Source organism: Homarus americanus, unplaced genomic scaffold, assembly GCF_018991925.1.
Source record: "Homarus americanus isolate GMGI-L3 unplaced genomic scaffold, GMGI_Hamer_2.0 scaffold39155, whole genome shotgun sequence".
In the NCBI taxonomy this organism is placed as follows: Eukaryota; Metazoa; Arthropoda; class Malacostraca; order Decapoda; family Nephropidae; genus Homarus; species Homarus americanus.
The window spans coordinates 6,050,304-6,075,546 of NW_024737042.1; the positions used below are offsets into that span (position 1 = coordinate 6,050,304).

The window sequence follows — 25,243 nt, forward strand, 5'->3', positions numbered from 1 at the left end:
ATCTCGGACCCCTAAAATAAATAAATAAGTTTGATCCCAGTGCATATAGTGTTTGAAATAAACAAATCTTATATATTGTTTATACAATAATATGCATTTTATGGAAAAAAATATATTGCACGTAGATGCTAAATACATAATTATATTTTATTGTGTACTTACACAGATTTCAAATTGGGTGCGGTTTTTTTAATTGTGCGCCATGAGTACCTATCGACCTGGCAACACTGATCAGGCCTTAGTCTTCATCGAGATACAGCAGAGTAAGCATCTCCTTCTGACTGCGTATTTGTGACATGCCGCCAACTATAGGCAAAAGGAAGCGTGTTGTGCTTAGTATTAATGATAAATTGAAAATACTCAACCAATTGAAGGAAGGAAGGTCAGTAGCAAGCCTCGCGGCCGAGTATAATGTAGGTGTTACAACAGTGAAAGATCTGAGGCATAATCAGGATAAGATAAAGGGTCTTTCTCTTAAGTTTGATATTAGTGAAAAGGGAAAGGAACCCACCTCAATCAGAAAAACATTGAAATTGCCAAAAGACAGTGAATTAGAAGAATCAGTTTGCAGGTGGTTTTCACAACAAAGATCAAGTGGTGTTCCCATTCGTGGTTGTGACATCCAGCATGCAGCTGAACGTCTTGCCCAAGTTCTCGGTGTGGCAGATTTCAAGGCTAGTTCTGGTTGGCTTTGGCGGTTTCGTAAACGCCATGGCATCAGTAATAAGCCCGTGTGTGGTGAGAGTCTCAGTGCAGATCTTGAGGCTATAGAGCCTTTTCGTGAGAAATTGAACAAGCTCATTCAGTCTGCCAAACTTGAAAAATTTCAGCTTTACAATGCAGACGAAACCGGGTTATTTTGGAAGGCAGTCCCAATGAACATACAAGTGGAAAAGAAATCTTCTAGCCAACCTGGTCGGAAGCTGAATAAACAGAGAGTATCTGCGTTATTTTGCGCCAACGCTGATGGCTCACATCGGTTGAAACCTGCAATGGTGGGGAAGTCTAGGCAGCCTAGAATGTTAAAGGATGTAATGCATAAATTACCAGTGTACTATTATAATAACCCTTCTGCTTGGTTCACCTGCGACATTTGCTTGGAATGGTTTCTGAAAACTAAAGTTGAAATAAGAAAATTTCAAATATAAGAAAAGGAAGTGAAGCCAGAGGATGTGAAAGCCGTTATTTTGTTGGATAACGCTCCTGCGCATCCAGGTGTTGAGAGCTTGACCAGCAGCAACGGCAAAATTAAGTGTATGTTTATGCCTCCCAATACAACATCTCATATCCAGCCGATGGATCAAGGCATAATAGCTGCTGTTAAGAGGATTTACAAAAGCTAGAAGATGATGACGGGGAGGAGGATAGGCGAGGTGAGCATACACTTGAAAACATACGCTCATATAACATGAAGTCGTGTGTGTTTAATCTAGCCAGAGCATGGAAAAATATGAAGCAGTTAACCTTGCAAAATTGCTGGAATAAACTTTAGAAAGATGAAGAAGTTGAGTTTGATTTTGAGAGGTATGAGAATGATGATTTTCGTGCACGCTTACGTCTTGCAGGGGAGCATCAAGTTTGTTCTAATGACATCGGTGAATGGTTGGAGGCTGATGATGGAGGAAGCAGAAATTGCTGCCAGTGTTCAGAATCAAGGCAATGATGAAGAATTAGAAGATAAAGATAATGATGATGATGAGGCGAGTGACTTTAAAGGTGAAAAGCTATCTGATATGCGTGACTGGATCGACCGTATAATCGGACACATTGATTACAGCAATGATCCTGCCTTCCATCTGCACTACGAACATTTACGTGCATTGAGAGAGTTGATTATAAAAAGGCAATAACAGAAATTCAAACAGGTGAAGATCGATACTTTCTCTAAGCCTAAACCCTCTAAAACACCATCATCAAGTGAGCCTGGGCCTTCTACCTCAGCTAACCCTCAACCCTCCTCCTCCTCAGCTGATGCTTCGGATAATCATGCTAATGATCCACTTGGCATGTCAGTAGACGAGAGTGATTCAGAAAACTAATTCTCTACATAAAACTACAACACAGTGGCTCTACTGTACATGTATTCATGGAAGGATTATGGTACTGTAAAAACTATTCTATTCTTTTCTCAGGTTTTTGGATACTGCTTATGTGCCGTACAATACTTCATTAATAAAAATTTTGTTATTAAAGTAGTATGTTCTTTGACTTTTTCTATGATTATTCATGGTTTCTCTGCTGGTTTATATTTATTTACTTAAGTGATTAATGTTTTAAAGCAAATGCTATTGAAATATGAATGGCAAATGAACAAAAATGAATAGACGGACATAAATGAGGTAGGTTAAGGATAGGTACTTTAAAAAGGTATGTTATATTTCCTTAACTTTATTTACTATTAAACGACCTTTTGGATTATCCATCAGCCCCTTCCCCCCATATGTGGGCAGTTAATCGAGGTTTTACTGTATTTACTGATCAAAATACTTATTTCCTATAAATAATTAATTTAGAATATTTTATTTGCAATATTTTTCATAAAAAAGTGCTACGCAACACACACGCAGTCATTGGCCAGCTGTCTGGCTGTCTATGAGTTTGGAAGAACAAGTACAAGTAATGCATAAAATAATTATCGGAATAATAATTCCACATATAAATACATTTATAACATAATCATAGCATTATTTTCCAGTAATACTACACTACAATACAACTACACTACTTTTAGCAATATTACTTTGATACAACATGATAAAATGGACAAACAATGAAAATGAAACAAACAAAAGTAGGTACAGTACTTACTGTACATTTAGGAAGCTTCCCTGTGGCCGAGTGTGTGGTGACACACACAAATGGTCACACTGGAACCTGATAACCTGCACTGGGCATTCAAACAATGCCGCGAAAAGGCGTGCATTCCGAAACATCAACCAGGGCGCCCTAGATAGACGTTCTGGAACGTCAACTGGGGCGTAGGGGTTAAGAAAGATCCTAAGTCCTTTTATGTGCATACGAGGAATAAAATGAAAACCAAGGATACTGTCATCCCTCTAAAGAACAAAAACAACATGGCCCTGGATGACAGACAAACAGCTGATACCTTAAATGAACACTTTCCAGTAGAGTTCACACAAGAGATGATGAATTACTTGCCAGTCCCTAAGAGAAGATAATATATAAAAGAAAATAGCTCGAGTGAAAGAATTCAAAACCCTTAGAGTGGATGGAACACAGACCAAGGTGATCAAGGTGGTAAATGAGATTTGCATTTCACTAAGACTCTTATTCATCAATAAATCCTTGGTAATGAAAATGCGCCAACATCACCTCAATATACAAGCATCCCCTGGGTTATGGAAGGGATGTGTCCATGAAAATATTTCCGCAATGCGGGACCAATTTTCCCATTGACTCCCATTACATAATTGGAGATGCGTTCCCTAGGAAATATTTTTGGCAAAAATATGTAATTCGAGCATACATATAGTATGTGTGAAAATATTTTTATTTTTTAATATACGGTACAATTATTACTTCATGATGTAATATGATAATAAATGCACACAATACTTGAATTTAACTCACCACAAACGATGTTGAGTGCTGCATTAGGTGGTAAGGTTAGGTGGTGCAATCGGAGTTACCTCTTTCAAACATCAAGTTTATTTTCCAATGTGATTCCTTTATGGGATCTTTTAGTACCACTGCTTTCACTTGAACTAGATGGCCTCTTTCCACTATCTTGAATATGGGTACACAGTAACACAGTCCCAAACACAGACACAAAATTGAAGAAGCAGGGATTTGAAATCAAACTGAGCAGCACCATTGGTGTGGGTGTGCCGTCCTCCACCGTATTGTATCGACCACTAAGAAATGCACACAAAATAAATTGTAAAATTATGGTGAACATTTTTTTCTATATTGCGATTTTTATGTTTTAAATACATAAAAATTTACCCAAATACAGTACAGGCAATTTTTTGGGCCATATCCAGAATTTATTGGTCATAATTTCCAAATTCCGTAAGCACGAATTTCTGTAGCCAGAGTTTTCGTGAACAGAGTTTCCATAACCCTGGGGATGCCTGTACAAGGCGGGTAGGAAAGGTGCAGGCCGATCAGCCTAATATCCCATATATGCAAAATCTTTGAGAAAATTGAGGGACGCCATCATCCAACACCTGACCGAGCACAGTCTCATCAATGCATCACAACAGGGTTTCAAGGAATGGAAATCCAGCCCAGTAAACAGACTGTACTCACATTCCTTGAAATGATAACAGACTACGTGGACCAAGACTTACCAGTGGATGTGTTGTACATGAGTTTCTCCAAGACCTTTCACAAAGTCCCAAATGCATGACTGGCCTCCAAGATCCAGGTACAGTACATGGCAGAATGTAGCAGTAACACATTGGACACACTGGTCCTTGCCCGATTAGTGAAGTTTAGCAAAGTTGGGTCCCTAAGAACACCAGATGCTGCTGGCATAAGGACTCTACTTTTAACAGGCATCTCATGGCTTTGTCAGCTATTCTTGGTCAAATTGACTAAATATCAATTATCACAGGCAATATTTTGAAGTGTATTAACAGGCAACAAAGAGTGGTAATAAATGGAGTACATTCTGAACGGAAAAAGGTTCTCAGTGGAGTACCACAAGGATCTATCCTTGGACCCACCCTGTTTGTGATCTACTGTACATATACAACCTCACCCTTGTCGCTCACACTGAATGCGACCTACAGGAGATCCTGAACACCTACGCAGATACGTATGCACACTTCGGTCTTGAGGCATGTAAGACTCAGATTCTCTTTCAGCCTGCCCCTGGTTCAGCCACACCTCCACCATTCCTCCAGCTTAACGGTACTACCCTCTCTAATGTTACCCACTTTCGGTATCTCGGCTCCCACTTGTCCACCACCGTGGACATTGATGAAGAGATTCAGCATTGCATCCGAAACAGTGTCTTCAGCTGTAGGGAGCTGAAATTATCTACAAAGCTACACGTATATTGAGCAGTGGTCCTCCCCACCTTGCTATATGGCAGTGAGACATGGGTCACACACAGGAGACACCTCAAGGCACTTGAAAACTTTCACCAACGCAGTCTACGTTCCATCCTCAAAGTTCACTAGGAAGACAAGAGAACAAATGCCAGTATTCTTGCTGATACCAACTGTAGAAGCATCGAGGCTACCATTATCCATGAACAACTACGCTGGACTGGCCATGTTACCCGAATGGACGACAGTAGGCTGCCAAAGCAGCTACTTTACAGTCACCTAACAAATAGTAAACGTAATGCTGGCGGGCAACTGAAGAGGTATAAGGATAGTCTTAAGACAAATCTGAAAAAGTGTCAAATGGACCCCCTCACCTGGGAGACGATTACTCCACATCGTAACGCTTGGAGGAGCACCACACGAGAAGGTGTCAATACTTTCGAGTTTGCCCGACTGCATAACAAGGCAGACAAGCGCCAACACTGGAAAGACGCTGCCATCGCCCTTCCCGCAATAGTTGTAGCCCTCCACATATGCAACTTCAGTGAAAGACCCTGCCAGTCCCATATAGGCCTCTTTAGTCACCTCAAAACTCACCAACCTAGGTGATACCCTTAATAACTTGTATCATTATATCATAGCTGGATGATCGTCATATTCGTTTACGAGTGGCAGCAAAGTAGTAGTAGTATGTATATACTGTACAGTTATATATATAGTGGTCCCTCGACTAACGAGCAGTTAATTTACTAGATTTCAGTTGACTTAGCTCCCATGAGGATTTTCAGTTCGACTACGAGTACAACTTCTATTAATGACAGCCTTACGAGAAACACGCTTTGGTGCATGCATCAGCTAATCAGCTGATCGACTAGTCTGCCAATACAGTAATCTGTTCAATGTTTACATTTGTTACCAGTGGAGTAAATATCGAGAAAGTTGTGCACTTGACTATTTTTTCATTTTTTATATTAAAATTATTGGTCATTCTGAAATTTAGTTAACATGTTGATAATATATGCAGTACAGGGTACAGTTTTTGTGCGCCCCTCAGCTGATCAGCTGATCGACTCGCCTGCCAACGCTTCTCTGTTTAACTTTGTTTACAGTAAAGGAAACATCGAGTTTGTTGGTCTCTTGAATATTTTTGCATTTTTACAGTAAAATTATTGGTCATTTTGAAATTCAGTTAACATTTTGATAATATAGTACAGTGCAGTGTTGATTTAAATAAAATAATCTGTAATTACAGGTGGTGAACTTAAAATTTTATTGGTGAAATTACTGTTTTAAGTATGGGTCCAAAGAAATCTAGGAAGGTGATTTCAATTGAAGTGACAAGAAATTTTTAAGAAATACGAAAAAGGCATTAGAACCAATGTACTGTGTGAAGATTATGGCATGTTGTCATTGACTGTCTACAATTATTGCACAGAAAGACAAACTTAAAGCAGTGAAAGTGAGAGATAATTCTACCAGAGTGTTTAAAGGCAGATCGCTAGTTGCAGAAACATAGAGGTTACTTCCTTTTTGGATTAAAGAAAAACAAATGAAAGGCGATTCCATTTCTACTGAATTCATTTGTGAAAGAGCCAGGAAATTTATGAACATTTGAAGGAAGATTAACCTAGTTTAAGGCCAGCAAGGGCTGGTTTGATAAGTTTAAGAAAAGACGTGCCATTTATAATGTTGTTAGGCATGGTGAAACTGCAAGTGTGGATAAAGAAGGAGCTGAAAAATTTGTAGCAGAATTCAAGAAACTAATGGATGAAGAGAATTATCTTCCACAGCAAGTTTTCAATATACAGGTAGTCCTCGACTTACGACCTACTTGACATACAACCATCCGGACATACGACCGCCTCAGTCATACCAAAAAATATTCAAATTAGGTACGTATTTTCCAGTACCGAAACGTTTCCGTCCCGTACGAGAGCGTGGCGTGGGTGGGACTGCCTCATGGTGTACAGCATCCATGACGTAGCCCGCTCAGTTGGTGTTTGGCAGTCATTGGTGCTAGTGATCACGCTGTGTACTGACAAAATTTTCGTTTCTAATTCCCTTTAAAATGACTGGCAAGCGTAAAAGTGAGCGTTCTGGTGGTGCTCAGAAGAAAAAGAAACAGTCAATTACTTTTGAGATGAAAATGAAAATAATAATGCAATATGAAAATGGAAAAACGGTCGCAATAATTTCACGCGACCCTGGCTTCTCTCACTCGACGATATCAACAATTTTGAAGGACAAGGCAGAGGCATTTGCTACTATTAATAAGGGGATGCAAATGTTTGAAGAAATGCATCAAAATGTTGAGTGTTTTGCAAAAGTTGACAGACAGATCCAAGATACACTTGCTTGCTACAGGGAGATTTACAATGAAAAGAAAAGGCAAACTGTGCAGTCTAAATTGGACATATATTTTAAAAAGTCCCCCACTGCTGTCTCCTTATGCCCCACCACTGCTGCCTCTTCACTCCCTAAAGATGATCCAATACCTTCAACAAGCAAGTATGTTAGCCTGTCTGAAGAAAGCGAAATTGAGACCCACCCAGCCCTGTCTCCTCCTCTGCTTCATCCAATTAATGTAGTCTCCATGTTTAATTAAAAAATTATTGAGGCCCCGTGTGCATCCAGCTGACTACATTAAAGGTAAGTGCACAGTAAAAATTTATTAATTTTTCATTATTGATTACTTTTACTGTACCGTATTTCATTTTAGATTTTCTATGTATTATTTTCGCATTTTCGACTTATGACCTGGTCGTCGGTCCGGAACCCTGTCACAAGTCGAAGACTGACTGTATTTTGTTTATATTTAATGCTTTGTTAATTCTATTACTGGTATACAGTAGTTTGTATGTACTTTTTCTGTGAGTTGGAACCAATTACCCAATATCCCATTGAAATAATAGATTCAGTTAATTAGATTTTCAGTTAACGACTGACTCTGTGGAACCAATTGTGCTCGTTAATCGAGGGACCACTGTATACACAAATTCAATGCAAAATTAAGGGTTAGGGGCAGGAGGTCCTGAAACTTCACCAAACAAAGCTTAAAAGATTTCTTTATTTACTAAATGCATGGTACACCATCGAAAAATAAACATAAGTGTACAAAAACAAAGAAAGTTTAACAAAATAGTACAGTAATAGTATATAATAAAAATTAAAAAGAATAATAAATCATAGTCATGCTGTTTCTACCTGACCCAGTGACTCTCAGAATTGGCAGTAATACTGGATGATGGTTCTGCATGTTAATCAGCAACTTAAGGATATTTTCCTATAGAATAAAAATGCTTTCTTACCTCATAAAAAGCTCCAGGATGGGAAGGTATACCTTAAGTTTTTCTTAATACACCTTGTACAATATTATTAAAAAAAAAAAAATAATAATAATAAAAAAGTAATAAAAAAAATCCGTGGATGAAACTACAGGTATTGTAATTCTGTATAAGATATAAATATTGGAGCTATTGCACCATAGCGCATGGCCGTGCAAATGTTCAAGACAGCATCCACACAATCACTTCTCACTACAGTATGTACTTAAATCTAGACTATAGATGATAAAAAGCATTGCAATTACCAGGAAACAATATCATAATCAAGCTTTGTTCGATAATCTATTGTTTTATTACTTACTATAGGCTAATCATTACATCACTGACTGGCAATATATAGGAAACCAGTAGTAAATTAGGGAGCCATGAAATAAACAAATCAAAATAAAAAGTTGCACAATAACCAGAGGCTACTGTACTCTGATTTATTCTCATAAGTTTAATTATACCCGTACTTATCTTATACGTAATGAAAATTTTTGATGGCATTGGAAAAATTAGTATAGACATTTTTAAGGGAGAGTGACTCAGTGATTGAGAGAGGTGTAACTGTTGGCCCTGACCCTGAGAGTGTTAAGAAATGATTAGTGCTAGGTACAATAAGAGTCATAGCTGTAGTGTACAATACGAATGGGATGAAAATAAGCAAGTTGATTTAAAGAAAAGGAAGAAGACCTGGGCCTGGTAGATGAAAACAAATTGCCGTTCGAGAAACATCTACATGCAGAAGCAAACAATATGAACCACTTGACAGACCTAATCCAGTTAACATTCCTGTTGCACTGGGCTAGAAATCTCCTGCAACGGCTGTACAAATTCATGGATACTTAAAACTGGATATTGTACCATGGTTGGTAAACTTGTGGTTGGTGTGGGATTACTGTACTGGAGTGTACTCAGTTTAGATGTTTTGCACAATTTGTGTAAACAGATGGATGGACAACACCAAGACTTCAACCCCCTGAACTGTTCTGGTCCGGAGATAAAATAGTTAAGAGGAAAAGAGAGCAGTGGGCAGGTGAGTGAGAGATGGGTTAAAACAGTGAGCATAATCTAAAATAAAAATAGTTACTTTACAGTACTTACTTGATGCCTAAGCACGTACAACAGTTGGTATTGTGTATGGAAGCATAATGACTCAGCATCGACACTTGCGACGTAAACTTATCCTTCCATTTGTTGTATTCAGAGGTTATCAAACCCAGCATTGTATCTGAATCTGCCGTGTTGTTGCACTCTCGTCGGGATTCTAATCTGCAATTGGAAATTAATTCACTACTGAACACATGTTCTCCACTAAATACTGTACCTCACTCATAAGTTATACCTTTATTACAATACAGTATTCTACAACCACCTTGTAGTTTTTCTATTTAAAATTCTGTGAAAAATTTTTGGTGAGAATCAATCAAAGGTGAAAGTCTAACTATAAAACCAAGTTTATGTTTCATAAAACTGTACTGTACTGCACTGTAAATTATACCTATTTAAAAAAATAAATAAAACTACAGTACTGTATACTGTATATACTACGGTAATAAAATTAAAATTTGCCATCTTTTACTCATGGAAAAATCATGTATACTGTACGTACTGTTTTAATGTTGTGTAAAAGGTAAGAAATTAGTTATAATAAATCATGAAAATGGCTGTTTGACATACGCTGAAGAACAAAAGAATATAAAATCTTTTAGGTTGAAATGTATAGCAATTACAAATGATCAAGACTTGATAATTGATTACTTGTGAAGCTACACAAAAAATTATGAAATATTTTAATTTATGAAATATATAGTAATTTTAAAGATAAACATTATACTGTATGAGCTGGGGATGTCTAAGGAAATTATTTTTATACTGTACAGAAAAGCTTAAGATAAAAAAAAATTAGGATGGCAAGATAAAAGAATGCACAAATAACAAACATCACTGAAAGAGGAATGTAAAATATATATCAACCACAGTTTGGTTTAGAAGCTTTGAATGTTCTTCAGTATAAATAAAAACATCTGAACATAACAGTACTGTACCTAAAGCTATACGTTTACATGCGAGTCATTAAGTGTCTTGTTCTCATGAAAGTAAGAAGGATAACTGGTGATCTTACATGGACTGAGGAGTAATGAAATAAATAAGGGTTATGTGGTCATTCACATGGGCTGAGGCAAACATGGGAATAATAAAGAATGACTAAAATATCCTCCTCTCTTCAGAACTATATGGACCTTCATTAATCTATACTTTTTAGCTTACAGTTAACATATATATAAAGCACCCAAAATTTTTGTACTTTTCTTCATTATTGTACAGTTAAAACCAATTAATAAAAAAGTATGGTAGTGAAAGTGCATACTTCTGTACTTTTTTCTCTTACATAAAAAAAAATAAATATAATGAAACTTACTTACCTTGAAGACTGACTAATCTGGCTACATAAATTTCATATACAGTATAGTCTGCATTTATGCAGAATGGATAGAATGAAAATGCTTTAATTACGCGGTAAAGTTGGTCATTTACGCTGCGAGCGACTGGAGAGGTCCAGATCGCCGCGCCATTTTTAACCCACGCGGTCCATTCTTGACCATACGCGGGAAGCGGCGCGGTGAGTGGTGCGCATTAGGCCACTCTTACGTTATCGCTGACGTCATATGACGTATCGGACTGTGATTGGGCCACGCATCCTTACCACCCCAGCATTACCTCCGCCGCTAGCTGTGATTGGTCTAATGTAACATGACGTGCCCTGCCACCAGAGGGTAGAAGTCACTGACCTAGCAGGGCCTGTCTCATTGTTCTCAGTCAGCGTATAGCGTATACAGTTCTCTCTTGTGCCCGCTATTCCCCTCACAACTCACAAAGGCTTCCGCGGGACCCCCACCACCAGAAAAAAACATTGAATTACCTGGTCCAAGCCATGATAATGTGAAGGAAATCATCGAGTTGGGGGAGAAACTTAAGCTCATCCTTGACAATGACCCAGACAAGCATCGGCATGAAGCGTCTAATAACCATCTGACGAAAGTTATGGAGCCGTATATCCAGATCTATCTCGACAACATCAATGCTTGTTGTCAACGTAGTATTGAGGACTTCCTCACCCGCAACCCACCACAACCACAGCCAGCCCAAGTCAGTGATAATGATATTGACAGTGAGGATATGGAATTTGAGGGGTTTGTCTGGGAGGCCCTGCAAGCCTCTGCGAGTAGTGAAAGTGAAAGTGATTCACCGGAGGGCAACTAATCTGCCCTCTGCCTCGGAATCAGCTGCCATCCATGTGTGCCAACCCAGCTTTTCTACTAACGTAAGTGTTAAAAAACCTAATATTATTGATATTTCTCTTAATTATTTTTTGTGTGTGCATACCATCATAAAATTAAGATGTTATTTTTACTACAACGTACGTATTGTGTCGGAAAAAGTGGAGTTTGGGGGGTCGGCCCAGTCTCTATCTCAATTAATCCCATATGTTCTGTTATTTCATTTACGCGTTTCTCATTTTACGCAGACCTCCACGGGTTCAATTGACTACGTAAATGCAGACTATACTGTACAGTACATAGAGCAAAAAAAAAATCTTCCCATTTTTTCTGATGATCTTTTAAAGTTGGCAAAACATAATCAAAGATCTACCACAACTACATATGAATAGTTGGTATGCCCGATTGGGTAGCATCAGTCATCTGAGATAAGATGCCTTCTCTACACAGAACACGAAGCATATTAAGGTTTGAAACATCCCAAAGTGGTTAAATGGGGTAAATGATATACGTACAGTACAATAATTCACATCATGATAAATGGACAATAGGGTTACCTGGAAACTCAGGATCAGTGCTCTCTAGTCCGCGCCAACTGTTCAAAAGTTTCTCAGAGAACATTTCAGAATGCTCAAGTACTGTATTCCATGGTACATTCATCCAAAATTGGGAAGCTAGTTTTGTCACTCACCGTTCCTATTTTATGTTATTTTAATGTACAATCAACAAACAAAAAACTGACACTTTGACCCTTCACATTAAGACAAGGGGAAAGGACATCAAAGGGTTCTAAAAAAGAAGAAGGTGTTGTGGAGAGAACTAAATAGGATGAGAAAACCCAAAGAACAAATGGAAATAGCATTACATAAAAGAGGGGATATATTTCAGAAAACAGAGCAAGTACTGTATTATACAAGAGAAATGTAAAGAATAATTTGAATAACTGCTAAATCTAACAGATATGAGAGGTGGAATTATCCTGCCTATGACATAGTGGATAGATTATTGTCAAAGAAAAAAGGATAAAGTAATACTGAGGTGATGAAAAAGGCTGTAAGCAAGCTCAAGAATGGGAAGGCACCAGGAATATACAGAATCGTCAATGAAATGTGAAGGATGGGAGATGGAATCATGAAAGAATTGATTTGGATAACACTAAGTACAGTATAATGTACAAGCTGTGTATAACAAAAAGAAGGGTATCAAAGGAATGGCAGAGAGCATGTATATAAGAGGAAATGTGATCAGAACATATAACAATTCTAAAAAAAAAATATATGGAGTATTCCAGGGAATGTAAACAGTTTGAGTTATGAGTGAGAGAATTACAGTAAAAAACAGGATCAGGGATAGTGCATTTGGAGAAGAGCAGTGTGGATTCTGAAAAGAAGGAAGTATTGATCAAATTTTCACAGCAAAAAACATGAGTGAAAAGTAGCATTTGTGGGTTTAAAGAAGTATGTAATGCAGTACAGTAGAAAATAATGTGGAAATTTTAACAAAGTACGGGGTGAATGGGAAAGTTCCTGAATTCTATATCCAGAATTTTCATAATGTGTGAAGCATGTGACAAATTTGTCAGGAAGAGAAACTGGTTCCTAATGAAAGTAGGACTATGTTCATGGGTGTGTAATATCACCATGGTAGTTTAATATTTTCACTGGTGGGACAGTAAGAGTAGTGACTGAAAGAGTAAAAAGGTTAGGTGCTCTAGTGGATAACTCAGAAGTTACAAATGTTAGTGAATGAGTTTGGAAGTGTGTGTGAACTAGGAGAAAACTGATGGTGAATGTGAATAAAAACGAGTTTCAGATAAGTAGGAGTGAATATGTTAGTCAATGGAATGATGAGTGATGACATGAACCACAAAGGAGTACAAGAAAAGAAAGGAATTGATTGACTGGAGAATATTTGGAGAAAGAGAATTGCATCAAAGATAGACAAGATGGGGATGTACTGAAGAACTGCTGAACCAAAGCATTGTATGGATGCCAGACATAGACTATAAATGCAAAAGGGTAGAACAAATTAGAAGTGATGGAAATGATGCACTTAAGGACAATATATGAGGTCAACAGGATGCAGAGAATAAGACATACAGAAATAAGAATGCAGTGTGGAATTGAAAAAGTGGTGGACAGAACATATCAGTTTGTTCAGGTGATATAATTCAAAGGAAGATGATGGGAAGAAGATGGGAAGGCCAAGGATACAGAAGGATAGCAGGGGCGGATCCAGGAATATCAAAAGGGGGAGGGGTCCAAGAAGTTGTGGGTGGGGGAACATGGCGAGCGCGTAGTGAGCCCACCCAGCTGGGGGTTTTGGGGGGTCCTGTAAGCCCCCCTCCCCAGAATTTTTTTTTTAAATCTGACCAATAGCATGAGCATTTTGAGGCTATTTTGAAGCCATGCACATTTGATACTAAGGGATATTTCTGAAGTCAATAGTAAATAGTTTTTACTTTACAAAAAATGCCTGAGTACAATACTGTACTGCATTAAAGAAAAAGTACTGGAATATTCTGGTGAAAAGGGGGGTCTGGACCCCCAACCCCCCCTTTGGATTGAGGAAAGGATGAGAGTGGGTGAGGTACATTACATACAGTACAGCACACTGAGAATTAGAGAACTGACCTGACCTATTGCATTTAGTCAAGTCACCAAAATATTTCTGACTCCTAGAAACTGATCCAGTAGGTAAGTGATGGGAAACCCACTTGCCAACACCATTTAGTGCTTATAAGGTTAGATTGTGCAAATTCACAGTAAAATATAGCAATAAAAAAAATTAAGTTCAGCAACAAGCAGTTTATGCCATTGGGATTATAGAAAGTCCATAGAAATTGTACATCTAAATTAAATTATTAAAATATAAAAATGTGAACTCCTGAAATATACTTTTGAACTAAATAAAGATCTAAATCCAGTGTATCAGTACTGCAATGCAGTATAATAACAAACAGTAAAATTACATACAAGTACTATACTGTATACTATATATATATATATATATATATATATATATATATATATATATATATATATATATATATATATATATATATATATATATATATATATATATATATATATATATATATATATATATATATATATATATATATATATATATATATATATATATATATTCAATGTCTTGAATAAAGACAAAGTTTTCATGATTTTATCAATTTATATATATATATATATATATATATATATATATATATATATATATATATATATATATATATATATATATATATATATATATATATATATATATATATATATATATATATATATATATATATATATATATATATATATATATATATATATATATATATATATATATATATATATATATATATATATATATAATTAGTTGGTCTACAAAATAAAACTGTACCATACAAAGTTATACTGTAGTACAGGTTGTACCTCTCTAGTCCGGCAACCTCAGGACCTGACCGGTGCCGGACCATGGAAATTTCCGGACCATGGAAATTCACCCTTTTCCTGGATAGATAGTGACTTGTGCCTACACTTGGAAGCACTAGCACCACTTTCACTGCTTCGTGGTCTCTTTGAAGATATATTGAAGGGTTAAATGTTGTACAGTAGGTTCTCAAATTTCGCGAGTTTTTAATTCAACGTTTTTTAATTAGGACACACATAAAACACTGCACAATTTAAAATTTCGACGGCGAAAACTCTAATTTCGACGAGTTTGAGCGGCCTGCCAACATTCAGACATGCACAATTGTGTAAACAGCGTCATTTTTCGATGTACAAAACATTCATTATTGTTTATTACTGAATGTCTTTTTGATTGAATTAATGTTTATGTGTGCAAAATGAACAATACAATTCATGAATAATACGTAGAATATTAAAACACACGAGGAGACGAGACGGTATTGTTTTCGTTAATGTTTACAAAACCAGTGACTGATTGGTTCTACATATAAAATTGAAGAAAATAAGACCCTGGTTGTAGCTGTAGTAAAATTAATATGGTAGTTTTAAGTAATGTTATTTAATGTTAATAAATGGAACATTGGAAGTAGCTAACCATTAATGGTAAAGAAAAAAGTGAGATCACGTATGTAAGTGAGCACATGTGTAAACATATAGTCATTACTCTACATAAGAATATGAAAGCAACACTTATTTATTGTTCATATATATTTTAATTAATGTTTCTGAATTTAAAAAAAAATTCTACCCACCAGTGGTGGTAAAGCTGAAAACATAAAGACAGCCAATGTTGTTGTGTGTGTTTTTACTCGGATGACGAAGTTGACAAGCCATCAGGTTCAACTCTAGCTAAAGCTGTAGAACATAAGAACTTTTCTGTGTTGTTTTTAGTTTTTATTTAACTTTATCTGTGTTATTTTCGTTGGTTTATTAGGATGTTGCTTTATTACAGGTAGTAATTCGCCAAAAAAGTAGGGTAAATAAGGCCAAATTTAGACAAACATCGAAAGTACCAGACTCAAATTAATTTTCTCCATGGGCAAACTAAAATCGTTCCGGACCACGGGAGTTTCCGGACCACAGAATGCCGGACTAGAGAGGTACAACCTGTACTGTACAAAGATTCAAGCTAACAGTTACCTACTAAGTACAAAAATATATAAATCAAAGAATACAGTTTAGTAAATTGAATGACAATATATGAAGTACAGGCTTTAATGTTTTTGTTCATTACAGAAGAAGGTTTGTGAAAGGAAATTTCATTATTTTTGCATCACACCTTACATAGCTAATAAAATTTATTGTACCCTGTACTGTACAGAGTACTTATACTGGTCATTATTTTAAAATCTATTTCTGGAAATTCTAAATTTCAATATAGTATTGCAACAATGTTTCTACACTAGGCTTCGATGCAAAAATAATAAATGGTGACTGCAAAAGAATTAAAAATTTTACCCTAAATTTCAGCTATTATAAAAGATATCTGAAAAAAATTTAATTATCACTGGAGAATGAATTAAGTCATACAATACCATACCAGTACAGTACGGTATACAGTATAGAATTGTGGGATAACTGCATTAAGGTATGTTCTTTATTGTGTACTATGCTTTGAAAAGGCATCACATACATACTGATATACTGTATGTACAGTACAGTACTGTACAGTATATTAATATCAACAGTATGGCCAAAAGTTCTAATGGTAAAAAAAAAAAAAATATTTATTACAATGATACAGCATGTCTTTTCAGTGATAAAACTTGCTTCATAAGAAGGACCTACACATATTTAAGGATATTTTCTACATGATTTTCATTACTCTGTTTGCTTTACTGCACAGAACACAAATCCAGTGGATGAACAAGAAAACACTATTTTGATAATCAGCGATGAAGTAGAGCACAAAAACCTCACCTTACCTATAATTTTACAATTACAGTACAGTACTGTACAGGGTACATTCCAATTTCCTTCTGTACTAACACAGGACCTACAAGGGATAGCTCTCATTGAATTGCTTGAGAGACAAATTAATCTTGATATGAGCTCTCCAGTATAAATACAGTACTGTACAGTACAGTACACAGTACTGTATATCAATCAATCATTTTCTTTACTTTTACTTTTATCCTCTTCATCACTGATCGGCTCATTAGCCGTTTGTTTTCTTTTGTCCTTGCTCTTCCAGTGAATTTGCATTCCATATATTAAAACAAGCATTTCAATGAAATTCTTATTGGAAAAAATATTCATAAATAAATTCAGGTCCTATTGCGAAGTTTTTCTTAAATTCAAATCCTAAATTAGTGTAAATTGGATGTTTCATATCATATTTTCAGCCCATGCTAATCTTTTGTATACACTCATAAATACAGGACTGTAAATTTATACCCACAACATAACAATATAAAGATGAATTTCCAAAACCTAGTCTGTACACTAATATGAATAAAAACTGTCTTTAATGAAGACAAACACAATTTCACTTCCCTGAAACTGTTAAAAGTTTGCTCTTAGTTTTCACAAACTGTAGTTTGAGTCTTCAAGTAAAAAATTTATGAAGCACTTTTCTTTTTTCCCATGCCATGTCATGCTTTATATGTTAAGCAATTGATAATCTGATTGAAGACACAGTCTATACAGTTATGTTTACTCACACAAAAAGATACTGGCACTCACTGAATGTAGTAAGAGAGAAAGAAATTCTGAAGTGCTTTATACCATAAGCACGGCTACCACATCCACTGATATATGCCCTTTTAATTTGATTCAAACAACAACTTTCATAATATTCAGCAAGTGCTGCTATTAAATGAACAATAAATACAACCTAACACATCAACCAACTGTGTACAGATCTTAAAGTTTATATCAAGACACACGATACAGTTTAATAAAAATTTAAAGTACAATACCGTACCTGTACAATACACACAGGTGGCCTACTGTTGGTTCAACAAACTACTGTAACTTAAACATTTTGGGAGGAGGTTTTATCATGAATATTAAATACTTTTATTTACTGGTAGAAGCCTGGTAAATGACTCTAAAAAAAATTTCTTCCAACTAATTGTGTGCAGATATTTTTTTTCATTTACAATATGAATTATGTACAGTATTGTGCATAATCATGGAATTGGTGGTCTTGAAATCCCATGGGACTACAGTATAAAACAGTTATGACTGCATAATGACACATGCCAACCAAACCAAAACTAACTAGCTAAACTTAATGATCTTTGCCAATTTTTTGACTTTAGCTGTTTTCTTAGATTTGGTTAGTTTGTATCATAAGTCACAAATGATTTATATACAGATCCCAAGACTACATGTAGTATGGTACAGTATGTATAACCGGTAATAGTGGAGCAGACCGCTAACGCCAGAAGTTGTTTGATTTTGTTAATTTTTTCACAGATGTTCTTTAGATGACTCTAAGTAATAAAAACGATACAGCAACTTTCTCCTATAAGTTTAAGTATTTTTTCTCTATCTACAATCATAAATCACCTGTAGTGGGCAGGGCATGAGGGATGAGGGAAATTGTGGGGTAAAACACAACAAAAAAACTTCTGGTGTTAGCTACCTGCTCCACCATTACCTTATATACTGTACACCCAACAATATAACAATTTTTAACTGTAGATGTAATAAAGATATATCCTTCAATAGAGCTGAGCACACCTCCCAAACAAGCATAATACAGGGTTATTTTTCGTTATCCACCCATCACCTTTTTTCACATGAAAAATAATATTTTTTGCTATTTTTCTTGCTGTTTTAGATGAATCTAACATTTATCTTTGGGGCAAATCACTTTTTTTTTTAGTAAGGTTAGGTTAGGTTAGGTTGGGTTAAGTTGATTGGTTCCTATGGTATGAGAAAAGGTTATTTTTGGTGTATTACTCAAATCTGACCTTCACTTTTTTTCAAATTAATTTTTTTTTGCCAAAAATTAACATTTTCATTTTAACAGAAACTACTAATTTGACAACAAAAATGTAGGCAAGATTTGAGTCAAACACACCAAAAATAACCTATTCTCATACCTTAAGAATGAACCAACCAACCTAACCTAACTAAAAAAACAAAAAGTGATTTGCCCCAAAGATGTCAGAATCATCTAAAACAGCAAGAAACTAACAAAAAATATAAATTTTTCATGTGAAAAAAGGTGATGGGTGGATAACGAACAATAACCTAATACTGTACAGTCCAGTACCAACATTATATTTTAATCACTGACACTGCTAAGATAACAATAATTTAAGATCTTGTGGGCTTCCATTTAATAGTTTTCTTCTTGTGAAATATGTTTCTTTGAATTAACTAATTAGAATATTTCAATATGGTATAAATTTACAATCCACTCATAAAAATTAACTCACAGGTACTATAATTAATATTTGGTACTGTAGTGTGTGGTACTTTGGTATTTTATTATGAATGTGAATATTCAAATTTTAATAAGCAGAAGAACTAGGAATCATTTAGGATATTCTTTACATCATCCAGAACAATAACAACATTGCAATAACAAGAGAAAATGGAGATTCTGTTGACTGACCTTCCAACCATCATCTGGACAAAGGAACACTACGGTTAAAAGTTAATTCCACACAAAAGAATGAGACTAAATCATTACTCTAAACTTATAAAGAGATTTCCCATAAAATAATTTCCAGTGTGAAGATAATTTGGATAACTTTCTTTGTTTAGGGTGGTAACCTGTGGCTTCAGCAGGTGAGTCAGTTTTTGCTGGCGGCCACATTTCCTAATATTCTTTTTATATTGTGCTTAATATATCAGTGAAAATAATGACTTTCCAATGGGTGAACTTCAACTAAAATCAATGATAGTAATTATGCCAATAACCTCAGTTTGTGAGACATGCTATCTAAACATATGGCTAATTTCCTCTGAATTGTTGATATAACATTTCAGTAACACCTCCATGAGTCTCCATTACATAGTACTATAGTTGGTTAAGAATTGTAAGGCTACACCATATAATTATTTCATTAAGAGAAGTGTTTTGTGTACTAAGATAGTTTGTTAATAATGTAAATATAATGAAAATCTGAAGACCATTTCATTTTTATTAATAATTTCCATTTCCTAAATACCCTCAAACTATTTAATAACAATACCGGGTTTTTCTGATATAAACGAAGCCATAATATAAAGCATGACACCAATGGACATGTTAACTCAGGTGTTGTGTTCACCATCCAAATGTTCAACTGGAATGACAGCCGAGCCTGGTAATTCATGCACTGTGATAAAACACCAAAAAAAAGACACTGCATTACGTGCTCCAACTTACAAACTTAACAATAAAGTTGTGAGTTCTGCGTCTGAAATATTAAGCTCCTCTTTTGACTTGGTCCAGGCTTCGTGGTTCTGCTCCCCGAGATCCACAATAAATCTGCTCCGGGGACGCCCTCGTCGCTGATTCGCAAATGGGTCTGGAATGTTGCGTAGATCATAGGCAGTGCAGGTACGATCTTCTGATATTCTTCTGAACTTAAAACCTCTACCTCGTCCCCTCCCATCTACTCTATTCTTGCTCCCTCTAGGACGACCCCTCCCACGCCTTGGAATGCCTTCGAAAGTGTCACTTATGCTCTCTTCGTTATCCAGAGGATATTCTGGACCATCAAACGACTCCGAGACGGATTCATCCTCTGCCATCTCCGAGTCATCGAGAGTTTCAAGGTCTGGCTCATTTTTGACATTACTGTCAGATGTTTCACTTCTGTCACTGTGTTTATCTGGGGAGGCTTCAGAGGAGTCATCTAAGTTAGAAGGGGGCATTTCCCCCTCAGTGTCAGGATCAAAGTCATAGACCGAATCACTTTTCCCAGTTGTATTCTCACTAATATGTCCATTAAGTTCACCACCAGGGCTTTGTATCACAGCTTCAGGGCCCATACTTGACCCCCGAGCCCCGGCCTCACAGCCACCATCACTTTGGTCAACCTGGGCTTGGTTGGGTTCGGTCGTGACTTTCAACTCCATGTTATCAGCAATGTGAATGGGATCAATACGGTGTGTTTTTTCATCATCACTAAGTTCACCCTGATCTGTCATGGGTAAAGGTAATTGTTCTCTGCAACACACTTCCATTAAGTGAGGAGAAAAATACTAAAAGATGCCATTGATCGGCCGTCCGGCGTCTGTCAGCTGAATGTTTGTTTACAAAATGGCTTTGTCTTCGGTGCTTCTCTCAGCCAATCAGAATTGAGGTAACTCGCTGCTAGCCAATCACCGTGCGGGAAAGCATCGATGGGCCCGAGGAAGGAAAGAAGACGGGGGGACTGGACACTCGGTCACATTTGCTTCATGATTCGCGAGTTTGGCCAACTTTTCGCACATTTTTATTAACTCCTCCGACCCGAGGGAACTTTTGCGTGAATGTTAGTATACTTTTCTCAATTACTTCTCCATTTTTTTCTCTTATTTAAGAATAAATTTGCAGGTCGTGAAACTGCAAGCACAATAAAAATTGAGTGCTGGTGTGTTGGCAATGGTGGCCAGGCAGGCAGGCACGGCTCTCAGGCACAACCAACCTCCTCCACCTCCCTCTCCTTCCCACCTTTCCTCCATGGCCTCCTCGCCTTGCTCGTAAAAAAAAAATCATTGAAAATCGCCTTTTACATCATTACAGAGGTCTGCCAGTTTAAAAAAACTTACCAACTTTAAAATTTAATGGTGTATCCCATTATGTTGTGTCGTTCAAAAAGATTTCAACCTCAATCACTAAATACCTGTACTAACAATTCTAAACAGTATTTATCAGCAAATAATATTAATTTTATATGCATTGTTCTATTTATGGATAACAAAAATGTTTTCTGATTCTGACCTTTATTATCTGTACAATACACTTCCATGCGTAATTTACAAAATAAAGCATCATTGATATATATATTTTTTTTTACAATAATATCATATACAAGTGACTTCAATACAAAAAAGGTGTAGATAACCAAACTTTCCAATATTGTGTCCAAAGACCAATAACAAACGCTATACAATCAATCCAAATCCATATAACTTGACACAATAAGTAGACAATGCTTTGAAATAAATATAATCTATATACTTGGTAATCACAGAACAGTATAAACCGATAAATTATAAAACCCCAGTTTGTCCCAAGAAATGTTCAGGTTAAGGAATTCTGAAGAAAAACTCAAGTGGGGAGTACAGGAGAACTTTACAAAGTTGTTGCCTACCACAAACATGCTTGCTGGGATGTAGTGCACACCACAATAAATAACAACTTAGTAAAGTTGACCTCAAAATGAAATGAAGTGTGAACTTTAAAGATATCAACTTAACCAAGTCATGAAAGTTAATGTATGTACTGTATGTAACACCCAAAGAATAATAAAAAATATATCATAAATATATCTGTAGATACAGCAAAATATGCTATTAAGTCAAAACTGTAAACTTCAAGACAGCTCTGTCACATTTCATTAATCAACTTTACATTCATAGTTTATTAAGTTGCATATACAGTATCAAACTTGGCATGAGGGTGTCTTGAAGGGTCAACCTGTACAGCATTACAGTGACTACATCAATTAAGCACAGAGAATTAAGAAAATTTAGAGATATTAAAGGCATTTTGCCCAATGTAGAAAAACTGGCCTTCAATAATATTGGCATTTAACTCTAAATATTCCTATTCTTCTTTCCACTTGCATATAAGAATAGTTGAGTAGAAGTTTACCTCAAAGTTAACTAATCCCAAAGTAACTTTTTCATTATGGAAGACAAATAGTATAATATTTCTCAGCTCATCAATTCTATTTGTTGACAGCACTGATGGATTTTTCATTTAAAGGACTTATTAATCTGACCTCAGTAGTACTTAATGGTTAAAATTAAGAAGGAAAGATTCTGCCTTCATGTAAGAAACAAGTGAAATAAGATAAGTTTATTCCAGGGTTGGCAAAAACCATTGGTTAAAAAAAAATATACGTATAGTAAAAAAAAATAAAAAAATAAATAAATAATACTGTACTATTATGTTGGTTTTAATAAGTTTAATTATTTTAGCACTTTTTATAACTTTTTAATATGCAATCATTAACATTACATTCAGGATGATTTAGCAATCATTTATACTCTTTTCCATCTCAAAAAATCACTGAAATGAGCCAAATTTGAAAAACACGCAAGCTTTGATTAGTTATCCAGACTCATCCTACATGCTTAAAGGCAAAAACCAAGTTTAAGTTCATCTTAACACATGAAAAAAAAATCTACTTTTACAGTTAAAAGTTTTAAAGAATTACCGGTAATTTAAGTACAATTGGAGAGAGAAGAGTTCATATATATATATATATACAGTATATATATATATATATATATATATATATATATATATATATATATATATATATATATATATATATATATATATATATATATATATATATATATATATATATATATATATATATATATATATAGTGAATAACCAAGGGGACATAACACATCCCTGTCTAACACTCACACTTATTTCAAATGTTTCACTTTCTTTCCCATTGACTCTTACTGTTTGCCTGCTGTTTTCATAACCTCCCTGGCACCCCATACACTTGTAATACCACCCACAAAGATTTACTGTTCATACTATCCTATGCATTTTCCAAATTTATTATAAATCATTAAAATCACCTTTAAGAAAAAAAAAATGGAAAAAATGTTTTTGTTTGGATTTAAACCAAAGTTTAAACAATTTGGTTTCAGCCATTGGTTTAAATTGGCCAACCCTGGTTTATTCACCATAGTATATTTCCTTCAGGAATTCTTCACATGGTAAATACACCCACTGGCTGCAGACTTGAGACACTGAAATTGACCTACTAATGGAATAAATTATATAAAAAAAATTATAATTTATGAACTGTTTAAGAGAAAGGCCAATATAATCATAAATCAATTTCTAAGTCTTCTTACAGGTGGTACAATGACAAAAACTCTACTTATTTTCTTCAGCATCATACCACCCACCCAGGTGTACTTGCTGAGGCAACCTTCTTTTCATACATTCTTATTTATTACAATAATAGCAGTTATTTACTGCTTCATACCCAAACCTACAAACACAGTTCTTTGGCAAATGCTTTCATAGTTTGTGTTAGTCTTGACTAACAGTGTGAATGGTCAGTGTGAATGGTCAGTGACTAAAATATTTTGGGGATAATTTGTGTCATCCATCTTAGAATATAAATAACATTAAGATAATAAAGTCTACCTTTTTCATGTGCAAGGAAAATGCCTATTATATTACCAGTTACATATATGTATGATGCCAATCCTGTGAAGCTTCTCCTTGGAATATCCTGCTTTATAATACAGTATTGTTACCATTATTTGTCTGACTCATAAAAAGTCTTCCTTCATTTCATCGACATGTTTTAAATGCTGTGAATTTTGTTTTTTAGTATGAAACTGGGTGTACATTAGATGACTCAATGTTGCACTGACCATCAAGTAACAGATTTATTTTCATTTATCAAATAAATAAAAAAATTTGAGAAATATGATCAAATTTTAATAGTTTAATGTGCAACAACCATGCACACAAAAGAAAAGAGAACCACATAAGTATATATCATTCCTTAACCCCTTCACTGTTATTCCTGTGTACATAAAGGTTGTAGAACTAAGTAGCATCGTGAAAAAATTATATATATATATATATATATATATATATATATATATATATATATATATATATATATATATATATATATATATATATATATATATATATATATATATATATATATATATATATATATATATATATATATATATATATATATATATATATATATATATATATATATATATATATATATACATCATGTAGATCCACAATGGAAAAGTGGATAAGGTAAATCTTGATAAAATCACTCAGGGAAAAGGGAAACAGTGAAGAACCTTAGCTTTCGTTAAAGTTCTCCATTATTTCCCTTTTCCCTGTGTGATTTTATCTATATATTATATATATATATATATATATATATATATATATATATATATATATATATATATATATATATATATATATATATATATATATATATATATATATATATATA

General features: G+C 35.1%; 1 protein-coding gene across 3 annotated transcripts in view; it reads right to left on the reverse strand.

Moving 5' to 3' along the window:
- Nucleotides 1-21,461, reverse strand: part of LOC121872627 — a 47,327-nt gene extending 25,866 nt beyond the window's left edge. For 2 of the 3 annotated variants that reach the window (XM_042375542.1, XM_042375541.1), the window contains exons 1-2: nucleotides 20,440-21,461; nucleotides 9,449-9,616 (exon numbers count right to left, since the gene is read on the reverse strand). In XM_042375542.1, the coding sequence (XP_042231476.1) occupies nucleotides 9,449-9,616; nucleotides 20,440-21,242 (971 nt within the window). In that variant the 5' untranslated portion in view covers nucleotides 21,243-21,461. The remainder of the gene's footprint in view (nucleotides 1-9,448; nucleotides 9,617-20,439) is intronic. The other variant, XM_042375543.1, reaches the window with a different exon arrangement.
- Between the last annotated feature and the right edge of the window lie 3,782 nt (nucleotides 21,462-25,243).